This window comes from Thunnus maccoyii, chromosome 2 (assembly GCF_910596095.1).
Source record: "Thunnus maccoyii chromosome 2, fThuMac1.1, whole genome shotgun sequence".
Lineage (NCBI taxonomy): Eukaryota > Metazoa > Chordata > Actinopteri > Scombriformes > Scombridae > Thunnus > Thunnus maccoyii.
In genome coordinates this window covers 30,698,869-30,721,879 of record NC_056534.1, presented here as the reverse complement: position 1 = coordinate 30,721,879, position 23,011 = coordinate 30,698,869, and the positions used below count along the sequence as shown (strand labels likewise).

Below are 23,011 nucleotides of genomic sequence, written 5' to 3'. Positions count from 1 at the left end.
ACACAAGAGCCCTTAAAATTAGATGTTACCTGAAGTGTAGGACTCATAAAAGGCTGTAATGGCGTACTAGTGGATATATTACACTAAAGGAATATATTAACTTGAACCGCTGATTATTTTATTGAGAAATCACATTATTTTTGTACCTTTTCATTGATGTGAAATGTATCCCAAATTACAGACGCCTGTAGACTGGTAACAACACATCCGATCTTCTCCACAAGGATGACTTCATGTATGTATCATGTGCAGTTTGACAGATTCCCTCAGCGAGAATCAAAACGGAAGCTGAAATCAGACTGGACGGCCAACACGAGACGACACATGGTGCCGGCAGCTGGAGAGGTGTGAGGTCTTAGATTCAGAGGGCATACAGCTGACTGACTGACCACTTCAGCAACATTTTAGAGTCCACCTGGGAGAGAGAGAGAGACAGAGGTGAATGCAGTTCTCAGTTTAGGGGGGAAATTGCCACCGTCTGAATAAACAAACAAACAATCAGTTTCCTTCCTCGCTCAGCAGGCCAGAAACTTCAAAACTGTGCCTGAACGGAGTGAAAGCTTATATAGGCATCTGTAGCATGGCGGTCACAGGGTTTTATGCAACATTTTTTACAAAAAAAACAAAACAAAAACAACTTTAATCACTGATTAATGAATGGTAAAAAAAAGATATACTTATGAAAAACTGTATTAAAGTCAGAAAACAAAAATTGCTAAATGTCAGACTTAAAGTGGATGATATCTGGTGTAAACTTCTGATTTAAACATTCACAAGAAATGAACAAAAGTAGGGCTTTTATGACTTGGATCAGTACATGAGATACAAGATTTAGAATGGATTTTAAAGAGACTATAATTTAAGAAAAAGAAAGTGTTTTAGAAGACGGTGAGGCAAAGAAACTTCATAGACAACTAGAGACCTTTTAACAAACAGACATCTGTAGGTCTCTTCCCTCAATCAAGGTGCTTCATTCAGACCAGTTTGTGTTACTTTCTGTCTAGTCAGTGTGAATCAAAGAGAAGCTGCTTCTGTCTACAGAAGATCCAGCAATAAAACCAGGAGTCAGCGTCACCACAGAGAGAAAATGTGGTTTAAAGGAGGAGTTATACCAGAAGCAATTATCATCTGTGGACACTGAACGGAAAATCTTAAGAATACAGTTTCTCTTTGGAGTGAAAGCTCACAACTAGCAGTTCTGAACACTTGGTGGGGCTCAAACTGATGGAGAAGAATAGTGAGACAGATCATGTGTTAGAAATGATCAGATGATTTGATGAAACTGCAGGAAAATGCAGTCTTGAACTCAGCAAATCACTTTTTGTAAAAGCTTAAATCCTAAAGAAGAAGGAAAGGTTCTCCTCAAAATATTAATCTGCTGAAAACATCCTGCAAGTATTTGAAGTCCTGTTGTAGCAGCCATACATGCCGACCCCCAGAAGTAATGCCCCACCCAGAGTGTCCACTGGAAGCCCTACAGCTGATGATAAAGTGTTTCTCCTGGTGATGATGAGGATGAAAAAGGATCCACTGTGAAGTTGTTACTCATCCAGCTTGACCTTCCAGCTGGCAAACTGTGTCTTCCAGTAACTTTATCGCCCTCAGAAGAGACTCATCTCAACAAGATTCATCTCCACCAGCCACAAAGAGAAAGAAAACGCGCTTTTGAATGTGCATCAACTGGAAACGTGTTTCTGTTGGCATCACGCTGTGACTCTCTGTGGCAGAGCGGTCTGTCCCGCTGCGTCTTTCCCCCTCACACCGTATTCAATCACAGACACTTCAAAGACAGCGTGGTCATATGATGACACAACATCAAAGGGACCGAGTGTACGAGTGAACCGACTGAGAGGGGGCGTGCCAGGCAGACGCGCGCTCTGGGTGTGAGACCGACGCCCCGCGCGGAGCATCAGCCAACGATAATAACGATTGGCCCGCGGCAGTGAGAAGCACGGGGCAGGGAGGAGGAGGAGAAGGAGGAGGAGGAGGGAGAGACTTCAAATAAAATCCCACGTCGTCCGCAGCTCATGAGGACCTGCACTCAGAGCCAACAGGTCGTCTATCACACCGTTAAACTGCTCCTCAACAAATGACTTAAGGGACTTTTACGCGCGTAATGACGCTTTTACCGGATGAATTGCAAACGATTTAATGACTGAAATTAAGTGGGGATTGCATTTAGGTGAATTTTAAACTAACTGCCAGCCTCTTAAGGCAACATGGAGATCCATAACCTGCGTTCATTCAGCACACCTTGCGTGAGCGATCGTTTCCAAGTCTGCGCCCGTTTTCAAAGAACTTTTCACCTTTCTAACGACTCTTAGGATATGCTGTGTTTTATTCAGAAGCCTCGCACACACTTGAGAGACATTTTCCAGTAATAGTTAGAAATGCAGAGCCGCGGTGTGGTGAGAAGCTCGGCCGGTCTGTGCGCGCTGCGCTCCTGCGTGCTGCTGCTGTTCATCCATATGAGCGCACCGGTGGAGGCGAGGAAAGTGCGCGGCGGTCGGGCGCAAACCCGGCGGGTGCAGCAACAGCAACAGCAGACTCCGGCGTACAGAGAGCGGGTAGAAGGAGCAGCAGAGAGCTTCCCGTTAGACTTTACAGCCGTGCAGGGAAACATGGACAACTTCATGGTGCAGATAAAGAACCTGGCGCAGTCACTGTATCCGTGCTCTGCGCAGAAGCTGGACCAAGACATGAAGTTGCACTTTTTGAAGAATGTATCTGTGACTTGCAATGACGGGTCACCTGCAGGGTAAGTGACCTGCTTCTCAACACTTAACGGACCTCTGTTATCATTTGTGGTCTATTTGGAGAGATTTGATCCATGAGCCAGGGCGCAGAGGCTCAGTTGCGCTCTGCTTCAGCAAACATCCAATTTGCGTTACTCTGGAGGGTTAGTTCCCTGCCCTTCTTTCCCCTGTCACTCCGGATGTGACCAAAATGGATCAAAGGACCAGCTCAGGGAGAACCGGTGCGCGTTGCCGCTGAGCGCCAGACGTGAGTGAGACAGAGAGAGTGCGCGCCCCTGAGAGCCAAACTCTTTTCATCCCTCGAATCAGCTGCAGGGACGCGTCCATTTAAATCTGCTGGACCAAAGTTGTCAGATCTAAACTTTACAGTATAAAACTAGACTGATCAAGATTTTGCCAAACAGGTGTGTGTGTGTTTTTCTTCCACAGCGGAGGGAATAGAAGAATCGTGTGAAACATTATAGATCCATAACGATTTCCCTGTGAATCCATTAGATGGATTTGTACATTACTGGTTACTGATATAGATTGAAACACACACACTAAGGCAAACTACCACAGGCATTTAAGTAAGACTGCAGCTTTGTGCCCGAACCATCATTTGTCATGTGTCATCCACAGCAGCTACTGTGCAACAAGTGATGAGTAACTACCTGAAAATAAATGCTTCCAGTTTTAGTATATTTAAGTACAAAAAGATAGAGTCCCCAGTCTTAGGGTGCCAATCATCCCACACCTACCAGTCAATGGTACTGGAGTCCTTTTTCTTTTCTGATGTGAGGAAAGGATTCACTCATGATCTCAGCCAAAGAACACAATCATTTATTGCATCTATGTAGAAAATGTTATACTATATTATTGAGATGAAGTATAACACATGCATGTATCATTAACAGCTGAGACAGCGAAGCTATCAGGATTTTTTGAGGGTGAATAAAAAGGCTTCAACCTCAACTTTTGTTGGCAAGTCCGTGGAAACTAACATGACTTTTTCCAAATAAATCCTGAGCACACTCTTAGAAAAGACATGATTAATATACCATCTCATTTAAAACTTTTTTTTATTGTTAAAACATAGAACAAATTAGGAACAGGTCAATTAAAATCACCAATTACAACATATAAAACACTGTGACTGTGTGTGAATGAGACTTTCCATGTGCCACCCAAGCTGTCAAACACCTGCGAGTGTTTGTGCTGCCAACAGCATGATGAGTTTCCTCTACTTGTGTGTTTCTGCCTTCTTTTTTTTTTTTAAATAACTGATTAGAGCTCTGAAAGCCTCCAAACAGGCTCCTGCAGAGATTTTTAGCAGCGCGATCAGAGCCAGATCTTTCATGTGTGGATCAAAGGTAGCATCCCTACTGTGCAAGCCTGTGTGTGTGAGTGCGTGTGTGTGCGTGTGTGTGTGCGCGCATGATAGACACGAATACATTCATAGTGCTCTGTTTTGGTGGTCTCATGCAGGTACTACATCAAGGAGTCTAAAGGCAGCAAGAGGTGGCTGCTGTTCTTAGAAGGTGAGGAAGAAGCTGTGAAATAAAGAACAAAGATGCTGAACAAAAACACAACTGTAAGTAACACGTTAATAAGCTGGTGTGTGTGTGTGTGTGTGTGTGTGTGTGTGTTGGTCAGGTGGATGGTACTGTTTCAACAGGCAGACCTGTGACAGCAGGTACGAGACCATGAGGAGACTGATGAGCTCCACCAAGTGGCCACCGACCAGAACAGGTAACAAAGCGTGTGTGTCATATCTCTGCATGCACTCTTTATCTTATGCACAGACATACATGGAGGTTTCACACACACAGCTCGTACTGCTTTTTTGCAAAAAAAAACGTCCGCGCAAACCTACAGAGCTTTTGCTTCTCTCGGTAGGAAAAAAAAAAAACTTCCACTGAATGAACGAGATTCATAGAAATGTTTGTGTTTCTTCTTTAGCTGAGTTTGCATTCATCTTAAAAGTCAAACTCTCTGGTTCTTTCCTCCCAGCCATCAGGGAACCCCTTGTTTGTCCCTCCCTCTCTCCACCGACCTCTCTGTGTATACACTGGTGGCCAGTGCGGCAGTAATTGCTGACCAAAGCAGGGAAAACTTAATGACTTATTTTGCCACAGGGGAAACACACACACACCCACAGTAAACACACACCTATACATCAAGGTTTGTGAAGTAGCCTCCAGCGTTTTAAACCTGTCTTACACTGTGACTGAAGCTTTTCTGACTGTATGATGAGGACATTTGTCCTGAAAGTCAAGTAAATGTTAGATCTTTTCTCTTTTCACAGGAACAGGGATTCTGTCCCCTCAGCCAGAGGAAAACCCTCACTGGTGGAACGCCAACATGGTGTAAGAGCTCATGTCCGACCCTCTCTTTGTATTTGATACACTTATTTGTTTTTCTTCCTCGCTTTGTATGTCTTCCCACGTATGCCAGTGATTAAATTTGTGCACACACACTTGAAAAAGTTACATCTCAGGAAAAAGAACTAATGGGAATTGTATTCGTAAAGTAAAAAAAAAGTTGAAATGTAAGTAATTGATTATTTTCAGTGTGACTTTTAAACCACTATATGTGGTTTATATATATATATACTATATATTTCCATCTTTACACTTATCTGTTTTCTCTATGAGCTTTCACATGGAAAATATAAAATGAGCTTTGTAAAATATGGTGCAGTGATAGGGAGTTCAAACTACCAATACTTCTGTATCACTCAGCTGGATTTATGAAAGTGAAACACTTCTTACAAGTTAACACGTCAATCATTTTAAATGCTGATCATATTATGCAGTATTTTTACTTTTAATCAGTTATTTTTCCATTGAGGCGTTATTACTTTCACTCAGGTACATGTAGGATCTAATGAATACATTGGCTGCCTCTGCTGGTATTGTTTTTGTAATTGATTATCATTTCTTACATGAAACTTTATCATCAGTGCCTAACAACACTCTCAGTCTGGTCCTGTTCTGTTCCTACAGCTTCCTGCAGTATCTTTATCAGACGATACAAACTTACCAACCTGCTGCGACAGCTTTCAGTCTTTGACCACTTTTACTGTTTGTGCTCAGTCTGTTGTCGGTTGGGTTCTATTTGTATAACTGCCCAATCTGTCAGCAACGCAAGTCAAATAAAAGCCTCTGATTTTAGATTTATTTCAGGTTTTGTGTGTGTGTGTGTGTGTGTGTGTTTGCTCTTAATCCTGACAGTATTGATGTCTTTCTCCTGCAGGTTCATCCCGTACTGCTCCAGTGACGTGTGGAGCGGAGCCACGCCAAAAAAAGACAACTGTAAGACACAAATGGTGTAAATAGTTGACTCACTGAATGAGGGTTTTGTTTCGTTTAGTTTTCTTTGTCATGTGGAAGCTGGAGTGTTTGAAACAGACACGGCCACTTACAGTGTATATTGTTACAAGACTTACAGCTTTCCTCTTGCCCTCATATTGACTAAAACTCTGATCATATCTGACTTATTGAAAACTCTACTATATTGTGGTTGTTTTAGACACTTGGCGTGACACACAAGCTGTACAGGCGTCCCTGTAAATGAGCTAAAATTTAATAGTACAAACCAACGCACATTATTTCATCCTTTAAATCTCTTTTCTTTTTTTCATTTCTCCATGAAGTCAAGATCAGTTACTCATTCCACAATGCCAAAGTTTAATATCCTCATTGTCTTTGCCACAGAAATAAAGAAACATCTGAGTACCACTGAGTAACTTCTGATATATATTTACATTAATAATCCTATAATAAGCACATTAAAACCTTAATAAACACCTAAAAACCCCTTTGTGTTGTGTCATAACAACAACCTTTCTCCAGGTTTTCAACAGTTGTATAATGCTGAGATTGAGTTAGTGGTTTGACTTGTGTAATAAATAAATATAATTTTTGTTCTCAGGTGACTATGCATTCATGGGGTCTCTGATCATTAAGGAGGTGGTGAACGAACTGCTGACAAAAGGTCTGGACAACGCCAAGGTCCTTCTTCTGGCAGGAAGCAGGTCAGTGTCGCCTACTGTATATATGTGTGTATTTTACCAAAGATAAATCTTCAGTTTCACCCTCTGATTTCACTCTTCCTCCTCCCACCAGTGCTGGCGGTACTGGCGTCCTGCTGAATGTGGACCACGTTGCAGAGCAGCTGGAGTCACAGGGCCACAGAGGAGTGCAGGTCAGGGGTTTGGCCGACTCCGGATGGTTCCTGGACAACAAGCAGTACAAATTCACCGACTGCCTCGATACCATCAGCTGTGCCCCCACTGAGGCCATAAAGAGAGGCATCAGGTAAGACGGACAGGTGGAAGAAAGATGGCGTTAAAGGACGGATAAACAGCACAGGTTTTGTAAAACGGTGATGCTCTGCTGTCGTGCAGGTACTGGGGTGGACTGGTGCCAGAAAGCTGCAGACAGGCTCACGTGGGAGAGGAGTGGAACTGTTTCTTCGGGTATAAAGTCTACCCCACGTTAAAAAGTGAGTGACAATGCACATCCTGTACGGCTAGGAGATAAAAAAGAAAAAGGCTGGTGTGTCATTAAAAAGTCTGACCCGCGGGACGTCCTCTCTCCTGTCCAGGCCCGGTGTTCGTGGTGCAGTGGCTGTTTGACGAGGCCCAGCTGACGGTAGACAACATCCACCTGACGGGACAGCCGGTGCATGAGGGCCAGTGGAGGTACATACAAAGCCTGGGACAGGAGCTGAGGAGCACGCTCCGTGACGTACCGTAAGTGTGACACATGTACAGAACACACACACACACATGCACAACACAATGACTGTTTGGTTCACTGTTTGATTCTGTGTTTTAACGACAGGGCGATGTTTGCTCCGGCCTGCTTGTCTCATGAGCTCATTACCAGAACGTGAGTAATGTCAAATACAACTTGAACAACATAAGATCATTAAGATGCTCTCCATTAATCATTAATTAATACAGTTATAATTCTATACAGCTGTTGACTCAACACACATATCAGATGATTGTCAGCACGTTTTACATACGGTAGCATGTAGTGCCACTGTGATCAACTGACCCCATCAACTGGGCAACAGTCAAGTGTCTGTAATGAAGATTGAAACAGGTTTTCCTCGCTGTAATCATCCTTCCTGTTGATATTGACCATTAGAAGATCTCCTTCAAATGTGTTTACAATGTAAGTGAGAGGTGCCAAATCCACAGTCTGCATCTTGAGTAAAAATGGGTTTAAAAATTTATCTGAAGATAATACGGAGTTTGGCCGTCAGACTTCATCAGATAAAGTGAATCTCTTCCACAGTTAGTCTTTTTAGTAAAAATTTGACGGACAATGTTTTTCTGTTCAGCTGCAGTAGAAGTATCATAACAAAAAGAGGGAATTTGGCACTAAAAAGACTTAAACTTTGAAAGATGTTGAGTTGATTTGACTAATTGGGACAGCTGAAGCCTCATGTTAGCTTCAAATAAACTTTTACATATGTTTTTGCACAAAAGGAGGGTTGTATTTTGTCCCCCATCACTTATATTGTAAGTGCACGATGAAAGGATCTCATAATGGTCAGTATGAACAGGAGGAATGATTACAACAAGAAAAATGTGTCATTGTCCGTTTGGGCACCTGACTGTTGTTTTGGCAGAGGTGGCTACTTCCTGTGTTTATTTTTGTCCAGACTCGGAGACAAATGTCTGAAATGAAGTTTATAAGGAAAGCTGGAAGAGGCTTGCGCAGATTGTTTTGTGCAAGTGCTCATTTCCCTGAAGACTCGTGGCCACATTTACTGGAAATACATCAGGTTAAAATAAATCAGACTGCTCATCCTGTTCTCTCTTCTCTTCCTTTGACCCTCCTCTCTTTGCCCCCCCGTATCTATCTATCTGCAGCTACTGGATGGAGATTCAGGTGAAAGGCACCTCCCTGCCCAGAGCCCTCCACTGCTGGGACCGCAGCCTCCAAGACATCAACAACAACACCACCATCAACGGTAGCCACGGCAACCACAACCACCAAAAGCACAAGACCCCACCCATGAGGGGCTGCCCTCTGCATCTGATCGACAGCTGCCCGTGGCCGCACTGTAACCCCACCTGCCCGACCATCCGTGACCAGCTGACGGGTCAGGAGATGAGCGTGATCCAGTTCCTGAAGCACATGGGCTTCGACGTGCAGAAGATGGCCCAGCAGCAGGGGATGGACCCCAGGAAGCTACTGGGCATGCTCAGTAACGGGAACTGAGTTAACAGATTAGACGCTGCTGGTGTGTTGTGTCAGTACTCTGCAGAAATGAGAAGGTGTTGAACGTTAACAGAGGACAACAGGAACATGGAGACAGAACTCTGATGAGAAAAAACTGTCAAACTGTCGTCTTCCATCGACAACAAACAAAACTAACTCAGCATTTGAAAAACTGAACTCAAACACTATCAGGTCGCTCATGAGTTTTGAAATATTGCCTGAAGAACTGAATCTGAGCTGTTTAAATACAATATATGGGCTCCTTGGTTTAACATACAGACATTCATATAGATATGTGATTATTGTGAGGACACTGACAGCTGGGGTCAGTGTGTATATGTACAGTTAATATGTGCTGTGTCGTGTGTGTTGCGACTGTCATGGTGGTTGTCTAAAATAGTCTGAGTCTCGATGGGAAAGCACTGGATCGAAACCGCCTCCCGGTCCGTGTGAGTGTCGCGGATTTGTGGGGATTTGGTGCTCTCTTCTGTCAGATCTAAATATCACATTCAGAAATCCATCCATGGTGCTGCTGTCTCAACCTTCCACCAAATATGCTGCTTTTTCTCATTTGGAAAAATAGTTATTTAATGGGTAATATTTACTAATTAAAGGTACAAAGATTATTACTTTATTCTTCAGGCCACTTTAAAGTACCTGTATATTTATTTTTCTACTGAAGATATATTTTATATGTCGTATAGTCAGATACAATTAGCTGCTGTAACAATGTCCCTATAAGTTTTACTTTTTATTTGCATGTTTATCAAAAAATAACTGTATGATAATGGTAAAATTCATATTGTCTTTGTGGCTGTTGGGTTTGTAGCAACTATTTTAATGTCCATGTTGAGGCAGTAGTAGCGCCCACACCTCATATAAGCACTAATAAATACAAATACACACTAATGTGGTGAAACATAATTTAATTACAAAAGTATGACTATACAGTTACCATCCTAAAAACAACTCGGACACATATGTACACAATATACAACTGCAACAACAGCTGAGACCATTTCCATTGTTATCATACTCTCACATCATCCACAGTTTACCTTTAACATACTGACACAATGATAAAATTAATAAAAAAAATTAAAATCATTTAAAAAAAAAACACACACATACACACATACACACATAATGAAACTATATTCTACATCTTTTGCTCCAGAATTAGAATAAAAACAATTTGTTCACAGTATGAAATATGAAAGTGCTTCTATGAGAGATGACTGAAATCCTTTTAAAACTGATACGTCAGCGTAAAGATTTCTTGGCTTATTCTGTCCATTTTATCACATTTAACTTCCTAAAGTTTCAGTTCAGATATTGAATCTATACACAGTACAGTATAAAGTGGACAGCTTTGTTCGACTCAACATTGCCACCATGTTTGTTTCCTCACTCTTCAAATACTCCTACTATAAAAACCCTAGCCAAAAATTAAAATTCACCAAATGCATTTCTGTCATATGTACAGTAGTCCTTTCAAGTTATCATTCCAGTTGGTTAAAGATTTCTCCAGACATCGATCAGTGTTCAGAAAACTGAGATAGTTTGTCTACTGAAGACAGAGATGTCATGATTTCAACAGCCAGAGTCCTAGAAAAAAAAAAAAGGAAATAAGTGGAGGTCAGGGTATAGAAACTTTTTTAGTTTCAGTCAAAAAGCACCAGGGCATCAGAGACCCACCTGACTTGTGAATCGTCGAGCGGGGGTTCGTTTCTGCTCGTGGATGGACTGCAGACGAGTTATGAGAAACTTCTTATCCTCTCCCTCCTGAGCAGGCAGAGATAAAGAGGGAAGTGAGGAAGAGGCAGAGATGGTGACAAATTTACACAAGAAACATCAGCAAAGAAAGAACAGAAATTCTATTCACTTGAGAACATTTCAGTCTGATTCATGGTTAAATTTATCATTAGAAAGATTTGCTTACATTTTCTATCTGCTCCTGCAGTAAGCTGATGATCTTCCTTTGACCGTCCACCACCTGACTGTGGAAGTAGATGACGATCCTGATGGAAAGAAAAGACAGAGTCCATCAAATAAATACAACCAAACAACACTGATCTCAACAATAATGCAGTTTGATCATGTATTGATCAGCATCTCTATACAGAGCTGGTAGAAGTTAGTGTGTGTGTGTGTGTGTGTGTGTGTGTGTGTGTGACTCACAGAAAGATGCCCGCTCCTACAAACAGGAAGAAAGGATTTTCCACCAGATAGGAGTGAGCCCTGGCCAGCAGGGACAGGTTGGGGTTATCTTTTTCCAGTTCTTCCACCCAGCGCTTCCCTGCCTGAAACATGGTTTTGAGTTCGCGGAATGGACCGCACGATGAGGAGGGTGTGATGCTGAGGACAGAAGACAGAAAACAGGCAGACAGTCAGACTGTGTGTGCGAATGTCTTTGAGGAAAACTCAAAATCAACAAAAATCAAACACAACTGTGTGTGTGTGTGTGTACCTCCACATGGTGTATGTGACAGACACGGAGGCACCGAGGAAGGAGGGGAAGCAGAGGAGAGTGATGAAGATGGTCGTCATCTGGCTGACTCTGTACGGCTTCCTTGGAGCTTGACAGTTCATCATCACGCTGCTCTGTGGGGGGAAAAAACACAGGCCGGGGTCAGAGGTCAAAACTTCCATACCAACTATCAGATGCTCCAGAACAAGAGAGAGAAAGTCAAACTGGCAACATATGATAGCATTTAGCAGGCGTGACATCAGACATTTGTTACATGAAAAATACTTCGCTCATCAGCCCAGATACACGCAGTACACAGTGTATACAACACATACTGTGTGGTTGCAGCACAGACTTATCTGCTTTACAGACAGTGTGCACACATGTAAACATGCAGTGTCAAAAGGTGACAAAAATGTGTCTTACTGAATTTGTACAAAATGAATTGTCTTGAGCTCAAGTTTTTATTTTGAGCATTTCAATTTAATTTCAACGTTTCTATTTAAAGATTTTGCATTTCACTTTCCAGGAAAATGCAGATAAAGTATGTAAATAAACATGGAGAAAATCATGAAAGAGGGACAGAGAGAGTAAAAACTGAACATGTGCTGCATGTTTCACTGCCTGCCACTGAAAAAACAATATTGATTTAGTTAAGATGACTGTTGTGATTTTAATTAGAGAATCTGATTCACCATCTTTTTATCACCTCTTTGATAAACAGATGCATACCAGTGGATTATCTCAACATGATTTGTGTGATTGTGCCATTTTAAGAAACAATAGCATTTGTCTAGTGAAAAGTAGCTACTGTCACAGGAAGCAATGATGACGTAGTCTGGAGATTTATGTGGTTCAGTTCTGCAGGAAGAGGCTACAGTACCTTCTTTATATAAAAGAGCAACAGCAGTTTGAGAATCTGCACAGCAGGCAGGAGAGGAGTGAAAAGAACCCCCAACCTGAAAAACACAAAGTTCATTGTCATTACCAAGAAACAACTTGACATGTCTGCATGTACATCTTAACAGGAAGTTCTGTACCAGGCCAATGTTTGTCCATAGATGAGTTCCAGGACATTCCTTGCGATATCAAACACTGGTTTCCTCCTTCTCTTCAGCACCTTCTCAGAAAACAATCTGCAGACAGAAGGAGGAGAAATTAGATCAAAACGGTGATACAGAAAAGAAACTGACAAAGAAATAGAGCAAAAAATAACAGGAGCTACAGAATTACCAAGGACTTATTTATGAATGACCCACCTCCAAAGAAACTCTCCAAACAAGGTGTCCAGTAGTGTGAAGATGAAGTCCATCAGTAGGAAGCGATAAAGCTCCTGGCCAACAAAACTCTCCCAGCACTAGAGACAAAATATTCAAAACAGACACAACACCAACAAAGTCACATTATAAAGATTAGAAAAATATTTCTGTGTGTAAAATGTGTCTTCTCTGACAGAACCAGAGTCCTGAAGTCAGGAATAGAAAACAATATCTCATCATTTATGTTACCTTGAGGCCAATACTTCCTGGGTCAGTAGCCACTCGACCCAGCCAGTGGTAGCAGAGGACTCCGAGGATGCTCACTTTCAACATCAAGTTTCTAGAAAACAAAAGAGAAGCAACCAAATCCATCAGTTCTTCTGCGCTTTCTTTAACTCTTTATGAACTTGCAACCTGCAGCTCCCCTGCTCATACCTGCCAATGGCGACATATGTGCGTACAGAAGGTGAGTCATACTCCTCCATCCAGGCCGCGAGGTTGAACAGGCCGGGCAGCAGCAGGTTGATGAGGGACACCACCACAGGGAGAGCCAGCAGGCTGGCCTCGTTCAACAAGGGGTCCTGGGAGGCATTACGAGAACTTTGCTGGAGGTTCTGTGGGGAGAAACAGCAGAGACATACTGTATATGAATGGCTGCTGTAAGAAAAAATAAGACTAGTAAGTCTGTATAAGAAAAGACAACAAATGCAGCCTGAAGGTGACCCTCTTAACTTATCCACCTGAAACATTTACAAGTGTTCGATGCTTAGTGAGTGTTTACTTTGGACCCTGAACCCACCCCGCCTCACCTTGTGCATATAATCAGAGAAGTAGTAAATGCCGGCCGCACAGGCGGTGGTGCTTGCTATGCAGATAGTCCAGGCCAGGCCATGGACCGTCAGTCTCCACAGCTTCTGGCACATGGTGTTCTTGACCTGTTTATGACTCACCTCTGCTAGCAGCTCCTGCACAGGGAAGAGAACAGAAAGAGAGATGCCGTGAGGGAGAAAGGATGGATATTGTGAGGGAAGGACAAAGAAAAGGGGATACAGAGGGAGAAGAATGTATTAGATCATCACATTCTTGCCTGCCAATTATGTGACAGAGAGGGAGACAAAGAGAGGGAGGATGTGTTTACGCTATCTCAAGAATGTGTGTGTGAGTGTGTTTGTGTTTCAGCCTACCTTGAGCTGGATGTAGATATTGTCAGACATGAGCTCGACAGAGGTTTTTTTGAGGACCTTGAAGTCCCAGCAGCAGAAGACCTTCATGGCCAGGATGCTGTGAGATTTGCCGATTCGGAAGCTCTGACCAAACGACTTTGACATGCTGTCGGGGGATTGTGTGTAAAAACATGCATCAGAATACAGAAACAGAGCCTGAGGATGAAGCAAGCCTAGAGCAGATATTATTACATTAAAAAAAAGACTGTTATGTTGGTATAGTTTGTGTTCAGATACCTGTACACGAGGATGATACATGTGATGAAGAAGGCCACTCCTATGGTGAAGAAGTATGCAATCGGCATGTTGTACGTAAGAGACTTCGACACGCAGTCCAGATTGGTTCCGTTGGTCACGGAGACATTCTTCCCTCCATCATCGTCCCTGCAGCTCTTATGCAGTGTGTAGTTACAGTAGTACCCATAATACATCACTGTGTCTGAGAAATAGCCCTGAGGCAGAAAAAGATGGAAAATAGTCAATTTAGCTTCCAGTTTTACCTTTCTGCAACATGTTTGTTGATTCATGTCGACCGTTAATCATAGTGTTGACAACAAACAAGAAAATATGACTGTTATGAGACTTAATTCCAGCTGTTTAAAGATGTTTTTGTTGCTGGGAATTCATCATACAGTTCTAAAGCTTCTGGAGGATGTGGTGAGGGTTTTCTTCTTCTCATAGCCTTTGGGAGATGTTGTAATAACATGTTACCAAAGTGCACAGCTTACCGCTCCAGTGAGGAGCTCCAGTCCAGAGAAGGAGCGTCTCCCTGCTGGCAGCGCTGGAGGGTGCACTGCCTGAGGAAGCACCATGAACGCGCCCGTCACCAGGAACAGGAAGACGTTGAAGAAGAGTAAGGTCTGAAGGAACAGGAAGTAAGAGAGGACTCCGGTGCCGAAACGCCCGCTCACTCTCTTCAGTGCCACTTGCCACAGCTGGAGGGAGTGCAGGAAGGACAGCCAGCTGTACCAGCTCTGTCTCAAAGCCTGAGAGGAGAAAGTGTGTGAACAGGGTGGGAATAAATCACTGCAATCACTTATTTTTTTGATACTGCATTATATAATGTTAATTAAGAAAAAACTAATTGTGATACAGAAAAAAAATCCACATCCTACTGAACATGACTCACAATGCACCGGTATAATTCCAGGCACAAGCGTCCACATGTGTTTGTTGTTTAGTTTTTGTGAGCCTGATAATGTGACTCATGCTCAGAGGGGCATTTATGCCTGGGCAACAGAGGGAATACAACACCTACAGGAAATACCCACTGACACCCAATTACAGCCTTAGAGGAGAATGTGTTTTGGCTTTTTATGCATGTGGGTGTTCCCACTGCATAAAAACTGATATTAATTCAAATATCTTTTGAGTAAACATTCAATCTTCTTGAATCAGGCATAACTATAAGGACATTATGTTTAGACAGATGATGTAATTATTACATGTACTGTAATACTGGCCATAAAGACTAGTGTGTACAAAGGGTAAACCTTAAAGCTCAATAAATGACTCACTGTACATCAAATGTAGTTGTGAGTGTAAACTAATTATACATTATTATACTACTATCAATATATTGCTAATGTTTATCCAGGATTTAGGGCGTTTCTCAAACTGCCGCCTAGTTCAGTAGGTCATGAATTCCTCAAGACGTCAGCCATTTTCATAGCCATTTTAAAGCGTTGCTAGTGCCAAAATCACTTCAGTGCACTGGAAATTTTGATCCATGGAAAATTCCCAGATTGCACTATAAAAAGCTGTGAGCATCTCTGTCACTAGATTCACTGACTCTACACCTCCAAAAGACCCATTTTACATGTCAAAACTGCAAAAGTAAAATGAACAATGAGTCAAGATGAAGTTAGATTCACTTTAGTGCTAGTTAGCAAGCACTGAGAATAAAATGTTCATCCTTCCTCATTAACTTACCTAAAACCAATTTACTCATACTTCATTTTATGAGCTGCAGCTACACTTCAGTGCATAAGGCCCTTCAGAAAAACAGTTGTTGCAACACCCCTTAAAAATCTCCACCAGACATGTTTATAAATACTCTGCTTTGAATAATTATTTGTATGAACTTTTGGAAAAAAAAGATTTGCATATTTATTTTCAGTATAAAGTCTATTCTCAGTGCACAGCTAGCTTCACGTTTCCACATCACACTTGGGTAAGTTGTTTACTGGACCGTGACTGGCTCCAAAATAGTTGTGATAGTTATCACATAAGATACACGCCTTAAAATCAGATTTCATGTGAGTACAGAGGAACTTTCCAGTTTCGGCCGATGAATGCGAAAACAGTTTCTAGTGTCAAACTCTGCACAAACATCGTCCTACGCAGTGAAGCTCAAACATCCAACTGAAGAAACAAAAAGAAAAACACATTTGACTGAGGGGACTTTAACATTTTCATAAAGTACACTGATGAGGTGAAATGCGGTAACAGCTGCGGTTTCTCATTGATTTCCTTTATTAGATCTTTTTCAATCACAAAGAGAAGGGTGTAAAACAGGCAGACGAGCTTAGGTGTGATTTTTAAGCTTTGATGTGTGGAGTGTGCACAGCGGACTGAACTCAATAAGTAACAATTGCTGAATAAACTTCCTGTCTGCTTGATTCATGAAGGGGTCACTGAAAATACAAATTGGTTCAGTCTACATACCCTGTCAGGGAGCGAAAAAAATAAATGCAGGAAGAAACAAGGAAGCAGTTCCTGGTTGAGCAAGTGACTCACAATGATGATGTAATACTTGAGTTGACTGCAACAGGGGATCTGACTCCCAGACTGCGTGCGTCTCTCCTTGTGTAATGCTGACGTCCTGTTGACAGACAGATAGAGAGAAAATCAGACTGATACATACAAAATAGAAGTTATCTCAGTAGGAACAATTAGATCAAGGACCACATGTACCTGAGTTCACGCTTCTCAGCCACGCTGAGAGGCATCGCTCGGAGCATCCTGACCCTGTCGCTCACTGACAGATTCTGCAGGTTGTTCACCAGACGTTCCCTTTTATCCACTATACCACACAGAGGGGACAACTTTGCTTACATTACGAATTTGTCAGACACAGATTTTTATGCTAGCGTCAACACTGTCTAACTGCGCATGTTACTGTCCTCACCATCTGCGTCAGTGGTGTCTCCCTCCATGCCGTAACCTCGTATGCTCGGTCTGGCAGAGCGATCTAAGTGTGGGATGGTGGGTCTGCTCTGCCTGCGTCTCCGAAGCTGCATGGTTCTGTTGTAGTATTGAGAGATGATAGCTCCCCTGTTGCGGCCTGGGAGAGGAGCAGACTGGTCAGAGAAGGGATCAGCACCATATACAAAGATTCTCCGTCAGCACTGAACAATTCTCCAGAAACAAAGTTTAACTGAGTACTACACACATGGCTTCAGGATATATCATCTCTATCTCTGTTCTTTGCATAGTTATGAGCAAAATAACCATCTCATGACAAAAAAATTCTCAGCATTCATCAACACTAAAATCTAAATAAGCCTTTATCACATATAGTAGAGATAAATGACTATGAAATGAGGGAGAGGGAGAGATGACTCAAATGTCTCTGTCTAGACTCAAATCAGGGATGTTGTGGTTTTAATTACTCTATATGACTGTTTTCAGAGAGAAAGTACTGAAAGATAAACGGTTATATACCACTTCTGTTTCCAATGTTGATAGTCAAACCAACAGATGTACCATGTTTCACAGCTAAAATCAGCTATCGAGCCATATTCACGCTGAAGCACCTGACTCGCCACAGACTGACAGGAAGATGACAGACAAACTGCTTCCCCATGAAACTCTGCTCAACTGATTCTGTTTTTATCTTTTGGGGCTCAACGTGTGCAGCGCGGCACCAGTACAGCCTAGTTAGTTCCTCCTGACGATACCCGTGATAACACAGTACGTTACTTTGTTGGTTAAGCCTGTTACTATATACAGTATCAAATGCACATACAGTAACTCCTATAACCACAAGATGGCAAGCAGAAGTTGAGAGCAGCTGTCCACAACGTGGTGAAACCCACCAAAACTAAAATGATCTCTCTGTATGCATCAGTATCATCTCTACTGGCTTTCTGCAGGACCTACCGATGGTGCGGCTGGGCATGGAGGACAGGATCTTCATGGTGGCTGAGGACCATCGTTCACCCACAAGGGGGTCTATCTGTCTTTCATCATCCATCCAATCCACTTCCCTTCCCTGCTGCCTACTTCCCCTGAACTCTTGCCCGGGGCTGGACAAGTAGGCCACATTATCTGGGGAAAAAAAACACACAAAATGAAAAATACTGCCACTGCTGGAAAAGACAGAGAAAATAAATGATAATGATATTTTTAACCTCAATATTTATTTGACATTTTGGGGGATGATCAATTGTGCTTTAATGATACACATTTTTTATTAGTAATACCAGTAATGTGGACATTCACTCAGCTAGAACACTTGAGAAAAGTGAATCACTTTCAGTAACTGTAGTATAATCTTTAAGATCAGGAAATGACACTTAAACTATATGAAAATATTACAATCTCCAAATGTCAAATGATATCTAATCTATGTCACAATATCAATATCATATTCATATGTCACCCAGTTCTTGTACAGATTCAGCCTTCCACATGCAGACATGCTTGTCAAACAGTACCTCGACCCTCCTCGTCCAGTTCTCTCTGTAGCTGCTGCAGCTCGTAGGCATCAGACTGTCCTCCACTCTGGGACTGCTCGGCTATCAGCTGGTTGAACGAGTCATGAACACCTTCCTCATCTGCCGGGCTCCTGACAACAGAGGGACACATGGATATGAGAACACATGCAAAAACAGGAAAGAGAGAGATAAAGGCTAAGAAACACAGGCTCAGAGACACACTTTGAATCCAGGATGTTTAAAGGGCTGCTGACCACTGAAAAGACTCCAGATAAAACGTGATGACCGTCTGACTCATGCACAAGCACTCCCGGAGAGGAACTGCAATTAAACAACCCAAAGAAGACTCTCTGGGGACCGCATGATCTAGATGTACTGTAGGTCAAAGCCAAGTGGACTGGCTGTTTTTGTTTTAAAGTAAAAGAAAAATAAAACAAAAAAAACATGAGAAAATACAGCAAGTGCAGTTCCCTCTCACTTAGTACGTTTACACAAATAGCACAGGAAGAGGGCCACACAGAAGCCAGGTCAGGTCTGAGCTGTTTGAAATGGAAACTGTCACAGAGACAGAAAGTATATGCACACACACACCACACACACACACACGTTTTCAACCAAATGATATGATATCTAGATATCGTTTCAGTGAGACAGTGAAGTGGAGGTTGGTTTTAAAAAAAAAAAAAACATAAATGAAAGCTCTGGGACACTCTGCCCTCCCATTTAGTGTCTAACAAGACATCAAAGAGCCCAGCTGATCCTGTCATCTCTGTTCCTTATTTTCCTCCAACTCCCTGTTACTCTCACGCCATTCACATCGAGTAACGCTTCAAACGGCAAACCTAACAGAAAACAAAAGGAACGTGAAAAGACAAAAAAAATTTCTCTAACACTCACTCCAGTCCGGCTTCCATGAGGGGGTGGCTCAGGTCAAAGTTAACATTTCGTGCCATTCTTCTCCTCCTCTGATCTTTCCGATCTGTCCGGTCGTTTGTCTCTGTGTCGACCAATCGCACAGGGATCACACCCTCCCTTGCTCAGACCTGCGCTCCACTCCCACCATGGTGTTTACTGGTCTACCTGAGAGAGGAGGAGAAAAGGAGGGGGGAGGAGGGGGGGGGGGGGGGGCAGTGCAATGAGTGAGTTAGAGGTAGGTGAAGGAAGGAATACCGACAGACTTCCTTGGAATTTGAACTCACTCGTCATGTTGCTACTCGTCCTGCTCACATTTTTAACCGCTGAGTGGAGAATCAAACCTAGAGGCCTGTGTTTAAAATGTTACGCGTGCCATTCAAAGCCCTTCAACAATCAGTGAGGTGACAAATCTCTCATGAGGCTGACTTGTCATGAGGGATTACGTCATTTTGTCCAGACTCATGAGAGCTCCATTGTGGCACCGCTTGTGTTGAAGCCCGTGGTCAGTCAGATGGCGCAGTGTCACCGATGAAATGAATATTAATGCCCGGAGACAGAATGATGCATTGTTAGAGTTCACAGTCAGAGTGTGTCATATCGTAGGTTTGGAGGAAGCGTGTTGGTTCCTGTGTGTTTGTTGGCATTTTTAAGTCCTACACTTCCATCAAAAAATCTGTCCTACAGTATGTTTTACATCTTCTATAAACTTTCATAAAAGATCCGGAGAGGATTTGTCCTGCTGATTTAAAACATGATCACAGAGGTTGTAAAACAAAACATTAGAGGAGTGTTTGGGATTGAAGGAAATCAAATCCAGATATTCATTAGGGACCAATAAAAACGCTTTCCTAGATTTATCCAAGTCTTGACGGAGCGGAGCAGAAACACAAAACAGCTTTAAATTCTGCTTTGGCTTTGGCCATCACAGATGACCTGCAAACATACCCATACACCTCTCAGTCAGGAGGTGCGGTGCACTACAAAATTTGACACTAAATTAATGAGTATTTAGCATGACAATATTGTTTTAGGACTCAGGCCTATCTGAAAGTATGGTGAAAGGTGAGCACATCCTCTTCACCTCAATTACTGGATGTCTATTTGATCACATGGCAGCCGAACTTCAGCTCTACTTCCTGTTTACATTGACCCAGAGCAGAAACAGTACTTCCAAGTGCTAATGTGACTTTAAGGGTTTTGTATGTTCATGTGAACACAAGAGCTGTAATGATTGGTCCATACAAGTTTAGGCATACAAGTTTGTCTCATTCTGGTTAAGTAAGAAAAGCTGCAAAATTCCCCTTAAACTGAGCAATTACTTAACCACTACCAAGCTTTGAGGTTCGCTTTCCAGTAAGAAGCTCCTACACCAGTAACATATGGCATCCACCATATCAAGTGGGGTTCTGGGTGTGTTTGAAGAGTACTGACTGATTAACAACATACATGCGCGCACAGACCAAATGTTTTTCACAGGGTGGAGTACTTTCTATTTCTCTTCCTTTGTAAATATTATATCAACAGCATAGATGAAGCACGGTGCAGCTCTGAATATCAGTCAACACACCCTAAATGACTAAATGGCTCAAAAATGCCAGTATACCACCATCAATTTTAAACCCTCTTTTGACCTTGTTCTCTTCAGGACCTGTAATGAAAATCGACTGCGAACATCTACTCTGTTTTCTTCACTCTCAAACATACTTTTCCCATGAACTGAACTTCCAGGATCATATTACACTTTCCTTAAATGTCCATTTCCTATTCTATATGTTCCTTTCCATTAATCTCTTTTTGTGTGACTTTGATTCTGTCTGTTTCTCAATCCTGCAGGGCATAGAGAAAAAAAACAAAGGCTTTACACAACACTGCATAATCCCAGGTCGTTGTCTATACGAAAGCGAGCTTTCAGTCTTGCTGGGTGTTTATATGATTACTAATATTGAAGCAGTCCTCCGGGACAGGGCAGGATGTTGGAGTGGGACAAACTCGACACAGCCTGACAGGGGGTCAGGGTTGAGCTGCACGGCTGCCAAATAAAAGACAAAGCAAGAGATAACAGAATGCAGATTGTTTTCTACCCTTAAGATGGGTTACAAGTTCATTAGAAAACATTTCAAAAAAGATAATAAGTTGTATGCAACATCACAATGGAGTTGCAAGTCTAATCTTAGTCACAGAAGTGAAGTCACTGTCCACAAATGAAAACACTGCTTGAATCACATAAGTGGGTAGGCGTTTTCCAGAGGAAGAAATAGAGAACAGGAGGCCGTTATCAGCAGACGCGTGAGGGTGAAGGGAAAGAAGCAATGTAAAGGAATCTGTCCACCCTGACAGATCTCAACAACTGCATGGCAAGTTCCCGGAGCAGTGAGAAAAAGCAACAGAGGGAGGCACAAAGCTACAGTAAACTTTGTTTGGCAGCAGGGAGACTTGTATTACAATACCCTCATGTTGTGAGTTAGGCATCACAGTTTGCTTCAGGAAAGGTGGGGTGACAAGAAACAGAACAGAGAGGAATAAAGGAGCAGACTGTAAACTGGGGAGAAGACGAAGAAGAAGGGAAAAGGGAAAATGTGGATGCACAAATCTGTTCACTACATGCAGAAGTACACTGTTATTACACTCCTAGGCCAAGAACAGCAAGTCTCTGCCTTCATTCAGAAAAAGGACACGAAATTATAGGTTCACTGTTGGCGAGATCACAGACACTGGAAACTCCAGAGGTCTAAACACTGATGTGGCAAAAATCTATCTTTCTGTCTGCCTGTCTATCCAAGCTTCTAAACATCCTGACATGTAACAAAGCAGAGTAAAGACTCTTATCACAACAAACCACCCAGCCGTTGCCCGATTGACGACAAAAGCTCATTCACCCGAGACTGTGAATCTGTAATCACTTCTGCAGGCTTTTCTGCTGAACAAGCTCACATCTCTGAGCGACAAGGGAGCTAACTCATACATTTTATCACTCTTAAAAACACCAGCTCCTCTGTTACCAATTAGTTTAAACGTTAACTAACGGTTGAAATAGAGACGACTAACGGCTAACGGCAGGCTGCGTGCTTGTCAACCTGCCAATGAGTTTCATGAAGTTTGACAAGTTTACTTTACAGGTGACAACAAATCTGCTGGTTTATAAAACTAGAATGACCTAGTTTTAGCAAAGCCAGGACAATATCTAATAAAAGCAAGCAGTCATGGTTCACTCACCCGGTCTATGACTTGATTAACCAGTCGGGTCGGTGTTCGACAGTATGTCAGTCAAAATAGTCCGCAACAGCAACCCGGAGAGGGGGGAGAAACCATTGTCCTGGAGGGGTGTTGTGTTTTTACTTCTCCCAAAATACAACAGTAAAACCGAGAGCTAGGCTTTCCGTCACATAAGAAATTACCAGTTAAGGTCTTAACCTTTGTCATTGTCCTCATATATCTGAATCTATTCATCGATAGGATCCTTCACCGTCAACGAAGTAACGTATGGTTGACCCCTCAAAAAGATT

General features: G+C 42.4%; 2 protein-coding genes across 6 annotated transcripts in view; one reads left to right on the top strand and one right to left on the bottom strand.

The window, feature by feature from the left end:
• Window positions 1-10,100, top strand: part of notum1b (notum, palmitoleoyl-protein carboxylesterase b) — a 12,729-nt gene extending 2,629 nt beyond the window's left edge. The window contains exons 2-12 of one of the 4 annotated variants that reach the window (XM_042431345.1): window positions 253-438; window positions 4,224-4,276; window positions 4,392-4,487; window positions 5,044-5,104; window positions 5,994-6,052; window positions 6,672-6,774; window positions 6,866-7,057; window positions 7,147-7,244; window positions 7,347-7,494; window positions 7,586-7,633; window positions 8,629-10,100. In XM_042431345.1, coding sequence (XP_042287279.1) covers window positions 4,442-4,487; window positions 5,044-5,104; window positions 5,994-6,052; window positions 6,672-6,774; window positions 6,866-7,057; window positions 7,147-7,244; window positions 7,347-7,494; window positions 7,586-7,633; window positions 8,629-8,980 — 1,107 coding nt within the window. In that variant the 5' untranslated portion in view covers window positions 253-438; window positions 4,224-4,276; window positions 4,392-4,441 and the 3' untranslated portion in view covers window positions 8,981-10,100. Of the gene's footprint in view, window positions 1-252; window positions 439-2,012; window positions 2,759-4,223; window positions 4,277-4,391; window positions 4,488-5,043; window positions 5,105-5,993; window positions 6,053-6,671; window positions 6,775-6,865; window positions 7,058-7,146; window positions 7,245-7,346; window positions 7,495-7,585; window positions 7,634-8,628 lie in introns of those variants that run through there. The other 3 variants (XM_042431331.1, XM_042431355.1, XM_042431336.1) reach the window with 3 other exon arrangements.
• tmc6b (transmembrane channel-like 6b) lies at window positions 9,890-23,011 on the bottom strand. Of its 2 annotated transcripts, none has more exons than XM_042431280.1 (21): window positions 22,722-23,011; window positions 19,491-19,673; window positions 18,594-18,724; window positions 18,037-18,204; window positions 17,063-17,218; window positions 16,849-16,957; window positions 16,672-16,756; window positions 14,661-14,918; window positions 14,170-14,384; window positions 13,894-14,038; window positions 13,519-13,674; window positions 13,145-13,323; window positions 12,959-13,049; window positions 12,710-12,807; window positions 12,491-12,586; window positions 12,334-12,409; window positions 11,451-11,584; window positions 11,162-11,338; window positions 10,923-11,001; window positions 10,679-10,765; window positions 9,890-10,588 (listed from the first exon to the last, which is right to left on the bottom strand). In XM_042431280.1, the coding sequence occupies exons 2-21, from the start codon at window positions 19,544-19,546 to the stop codon at window positions 10,574-10,576; spliced, it is 2,511 nt and encodes an 836-aa protein (XP_042287214.1). In that variant the 5' UTR covers window positions 19,547-19,673; window positions 22,722-23,011; the 3' UTR covers window positions 9,890-10,573. The 2 variants fall into 2 exon arrangements, with proteins under 2 accessions (XP_042287214.1, XP_042287222.1); XM_042431288.1 differs by lacking the exon at window positions 22,722-23,011 and adding an exon at window positions 19,793-22,715.

Bases quoted from the DNA above. Each gene is read 5' to 3' on its own strand.
- tmc6b (XM_042431280.1), bottom strand. From the start codon at position 19,546: ATGGCACGAAATGTTAACTTTGACCTGAGCCACCCCCTCATGGAAGCC. The intron at 17,219-18,036 runs GTAGGTCCTGCA...CTCCTCTCCCAG, and splicing joins CATGCCCAGCCGCACCATCG to GCCGCAACAGGGGAGCTATC. The intron at 11,002-11,161 runs GTGAGTCACACA...TCTTTCCATCAG, and splicing joins GTAGGAGCGGGCATCTTTCT to GATCGTCATCTACTTCCACA.